Consider the following 4668-nt stretch of genomic DNA (forward strand, 5'->3'; position numbering starts at 1 on the left):
CCCTGGCCGGATCTCGTCCCCAGGAATTTGTGGCCAGGAGGTGCCCTGCGACTGTGCTGACCAATAATGCATGCAGCATGCATTATGCGCGCTCCCGTGCTTTTGTTTTGCTTGTTTGCTCCGTAAGCAAACGGATCATTACGGAGGCGTTCTTGACTAACAGGCTGTGGATTCTTCTTTCTTTTTGGTAAGTTATATACTTATTTCAGGCTAAACCATCGCTAGTCCAGATGCTAGTGGTAAGCATTATTTTTTTTTGTTTATGATGTTGGATGATAATATCATAAACAGCTGGTAGCTAGAATAGAGCTCAGTCACATTAAACTTTACTATCACATATACTACGCCAACAAATAAAAGTCTGCTAGCTAGGACAAATTCTGCAGGTAAACCTTTACCGATACTAGCTCTCGATCTCACATAGTAAAAAATCTTGGGACGACATAGTAAAAGTATTCTTGGGACATCATCAAGTAACAAAAGGTTGAACTGTGTAATACATTGTAGGATCGCGACCTGAATAAATACTAGCTCGGTCTCACATATGTAAGCCAAAGAAAGAGGAATTTGAACTACACTTTTCCTATATTCAACTCAGACATCAACCTATTTTTTTTTCAAAGCGAGGCATGCCCCCATTTCCATTTCATGGACGGAAATACCATATGTTTGAGGTACAAAGAGAAGTTTGAAGCAAAGGCTTACGGGGTAAGAGCAGGGAAGGGAAGGTACCCTTCTAACCTGATTCAAGCTATAGACCCCACACCCGAAAAACCCAGTATTCCCAGGACAGACCTCCAAAGCATACTAGCAAACACTACAACTGTATTACAGACACTGCTCCACTGATGGTTTAACTTGGTAGATAAGTGGTCATCATCTCCATTTGTAAGGCCTAAACCTTTGGTTACCATGTTGGACTCTATAAAAGAGGCTGGAAAGAAATTCCCTTCAAAATAAAATAGATTATCACACATATATACACCACAATTTGTGGAGGCAAATATTTACAAATACTCCTACTTGACTGTTAGTATTTTTGAAAATCAGTAACAAAAGGTTGAACCGCTACACTTCGGAGTTCGGAAGGACCTGAAAAAATGCTAGCTAGGTCTCACGCAGTAGTAGTAAATCTCAAATAACCAAAGAAGGGAATGAAACAAGATTGCATGTCTGACTACATTCATTATTCTAGTGGCATAAGCCATAGAAGAATATGTCATATGTGAACTACAATTTTCCTATATTCAACCCTGACAACCACCCTAACCCATCCAAATTTCCCTTTATCCATGTCATGGAATTTGTCTCATTCCACAGTTCACACTCCTAGCTATGCACTTTCCTCCAAAAAAAAGAGCAATTTAAATCATTTTAATAAAAAATCCTGCTAATCCACCATTACCAGCTTGTCACCTCTCCAACAAGTGGACATGCACACCATTGCTACATTACCCCCCCTCTCATCAACCCTCCTTCCTTCCTCTACCGCTCACCCAGCCCCTTCGCCACAATGGCTACTACTACCACTACCGTCACGGAACAACCGGACAATGCCGATCCGTCTCCGTCGTCGTCTCCACCGCCCAAGAAGGTCTCGTACGAGCTCGCCGCGCGGAACATCTACTACGCCAAGCCGGTGGCAACGCCGAGTTCGCTCGCGCGGCTAGTCACCAGGCCGTGCGGCGCGGCCCCGGCGCCGCCGGACTACATCCTCCGCGACGTGTCGCTCACGGCCCGGGCCGGGGAGGTCCTGGCCGTTGTGGGTCCCAGCGGCGCCGGCAAGTCGACACTGCTGGACATTCTCGCCGCGCGCACCGCGCCGACGCACGGGAGGCTGCTGCTCAACTCCGCTCCGCTCCGGGCGTCGTCCTTCCGGCGGCTCTCGGCGCACGTGCCCCAGGCGGACGTCGCGCTCACCCTGCTCACCGTCTCCGAGACCTTCGCGTTCGCGGCGTCGCTGCTGCACCCGGGGTCGGCTGCCACGGCGGAGGCGGCGGTCGCCGCGCTCCTGGCCGACCTCGGGCTGGCGCACGTCGCGCACACGCGGGTCTCCCCCTCAAGGCTCTCCGGCGGCGAGCGGCGGCGCGTGTCCATCGGGCTCGCCCTCCTCCGAAACCCCGGCGTGCTCCTCCTCGACGAGCCGACCTCCGGCCTCGACTCCTCGTCGGCGCACGTGGTTGTCGGCTGCCTCCGCGCCGTCGCCGCCGCCCGGGGCACGACGGTGGTGCTCTCCATCCACCAGCCGAGCGCGCGCCTCCTCTCCGCCGTGGACTCCCTCCTCCTCCTCTCCCGCGGCACCGTCCTCCACCACGGCTCCCTCGCCTCCCTCGACGCCACCCTCCTCTCCCACGGCCTCGTCGTCCCGGCGCAGCTCAACCCTCTCGAGTTCTCCCTCGAGGTCCTCGACCAGCTCCCTCATCCTTCCCCCTCCAACCCTGAGCCCAAGTCGTCGACCCAAGAACTCACCTCGCCATCGTCGGAGTCGGACCACCGAAAGGCAGCCGCGGCGGCGACGTCGTCGTTGACTGCTTCGCCGTCGTCGAGGCTGCACGAGCTGGTGGTGCTGTACAAGAGGGCATGGAAGGTTGTGTACCGCAGCAAGCAGCTGCTGCTGACCAACTTCCTGGAAGCCGTACTCGTGGGCACACTGCTGGGGACCATCTACATCCACGCCGGCTACGGCGAGGCCGGCGCGCACAAGCGGCTGGGCCTGTTCGCCTTCACGCTGACCTTCCTGCTGACCTCGACGACGGAGACGCTGCCGACGTTCGTGTCGGAGCGGCCGATCGTGCTGGCGGAGACGGCGGCGGGGCTGTACCGGCTGTCGTCGCACGCGGCGGCGGCCACGCTGGTGTTCCTCCCGTACCTCCTGGCGGTGGCGCTGCTCTACTCCATCTGCGTCTACTTCCTGGTGGGGCTCTGCGCGTCGCCGGGCGCCTTCGCGGCGTTCGTGCTCGTGGTGTGGGCGGTGGTGCTGACGGCCAACTCGTTCGTGCTGTTCGTCAGCTCCTTCGCGCCGGACTACATCGCCGGGATGTCGCTGGTGTCGGTCTCCCTCGCCGGCTTCTTCCTCTTCTCCGGCTACTTCCTGTCGCGCGGGAGCATGCCATCCTACTGGGTGTTCATGCACTACGCGTCGCCGTACAAGTACGCGCTCGACGCGCTGCTGGCCAACGAGTACTCGTGCGCGGCGAACCGGTGCTTCGGCGTCATGGGCGGCGGCGAGTGCTCAGAGACGGGGCGGGACGTGCTTGCGGAGAAAGGGCTCACGCCGGAGGAGCGGTGGACCGGCGTGCAGGTGCTGTTCGGCTTCTTCCTCCTCTACCGGGTGCTCTACTGGGTGGTGCTCAGCCGGCGAGCGTCGAGGGCCAAGAGGTGATGGCGGTGGTCATGAGCGGCGAAGAATAATTCGCCATGATCTTGAGCACGTCGGTACGACGTGCGTGTGAACGCGTGCATGCGCGCATGCAAACAAGCGGCATAGCAGGTATGCCAGATTGCTTGTCAACTTGGAGAGAGGGGATGACGAAGAGATGATTATTAACTGGTAATTACGGTGTCATATACTGATGTAAATTGTGAAGATACAACTCCTTTTTTATAAGTGTGTGATATGATCGATGGACGTACGGGTGAATAATGCGTTAATTAACTTATAAAGATAATTAAGTTTTGTCTTGTTAATTGACTCGGGTCTGCGTCGTATATGAGAATTTTTCTACATGCATTATACCTGTGCGACATGATCGCGGGGGACTTTGTTAAAGATAAGTTTTGGCTTCTTGCTAATTCGATCTATTCGATCTTATTCTCGTGAATCTTTTTGGCAGCATGTTCATCTGCATAACAGATTCTTCATCTGAATGTTTGGTGACTCATTAATTTCTTGTTAGCCTAGCCATAAGCACCATTCCTGAGGAAGTGCCCCACTAGCTGGATCACAAATCCATACATTAGAATTAGAATTTCGGTGTCCATTGTTAAATTAGGTATTTGCTTTTAACAGTTTATTTGTACTTTGTAGGCGTGAGGTAGGGCTCGCTTCACGAGTGTGTGCGCGCGCGCGCTTGTTTTCGTAAAGCGTAAATTGCATAGACATCGCGCTATGGAACTTTGGAAGCAACAAAGCCATCGTTTGATCTGATAATTTTTTCTAGAACCATTATATTGTAGTCCTGCATTTTCATGTCAGTTTCATTTGTACCTTGTGACTCACTTGTGAGCATGGACGGCGGCAAGCCTTTACATGCCGTGACTGTGTCCATGCGTGGCGCCGAAAGAAACGATCAGCAGGCTGCCAGAGCGTACGTGTGTGCATCTCAATCGTTGTTTGAGTCAAGGCAGCGACGTACGGTAGATGTTTATCCGCATGGCCTGCGTCTAGGAGTTCGATCGATTAAAATGTCAGTAAACCCAGACATGTCTTCTTTTAGCTGGCATAAGTACACGAACGACACAGTGCTGCACTGCACTAATGCATGCTAACCACGTATGCTATAGATATTTCATATTTGAAAAACCCAGCTCATCCATCCACATGCATGAGGGATCACGCAACACAATCAGTGATCGATCGAGCTGAGCTAGCTACGAACTAATCATGCACGGATCGGGATCATACAGTGATATGGCAAGACACCGGGCAATGCAAGATTGCCAAATGCT

General features: G+C 53.2%; 1 protein-coding gene across 1 annotated transcript; it reads left to right on the forward strand.

Moving 5' to 3' along the window:
• The first annotated feature begins 1428 nt into the window (after positions 1-1428).
• LOC117851426 (ABC transporter G family member 4) lies at positions 1429-3687 on the forward strand. The gene has a single exon (XM_034733244.2). It carries the CDS (start codon positions 1514-1516, stop codon positions 3380-3382), a length of 1869 nt encoding a protein of 622 aa, XP_034589135.1. The 5' UTR covers positions 1429-1513; the 3' UTR covers positions 3383-3687.
• Positions 3688-4668: the final 981 nt, after the last annotated feature.

This window comes from Setaria viridis, chromosome 4 (assembly GCF_005286985.2).
Source record: "Setaria viridis chromosome 4, Setaria_viridis_v4.0, whole genome shotgun sequence".
NCBI classification, from domain to species: Eukaryota; Viridiplantae; Streptophyta; class Magnoliopsida; order Poales; family Poaceae; genus Setaria; species Setaria viridis.

What these genes read in the sequence shown, in the direction of transcription:
- LOC117851426 (XM_034733244.2), top strand. Translation starts at nt 1,514, where the DNA reads ATGGCTACTACTACCACTACCGTCACGGAACAACCGGACAATGCCGAT.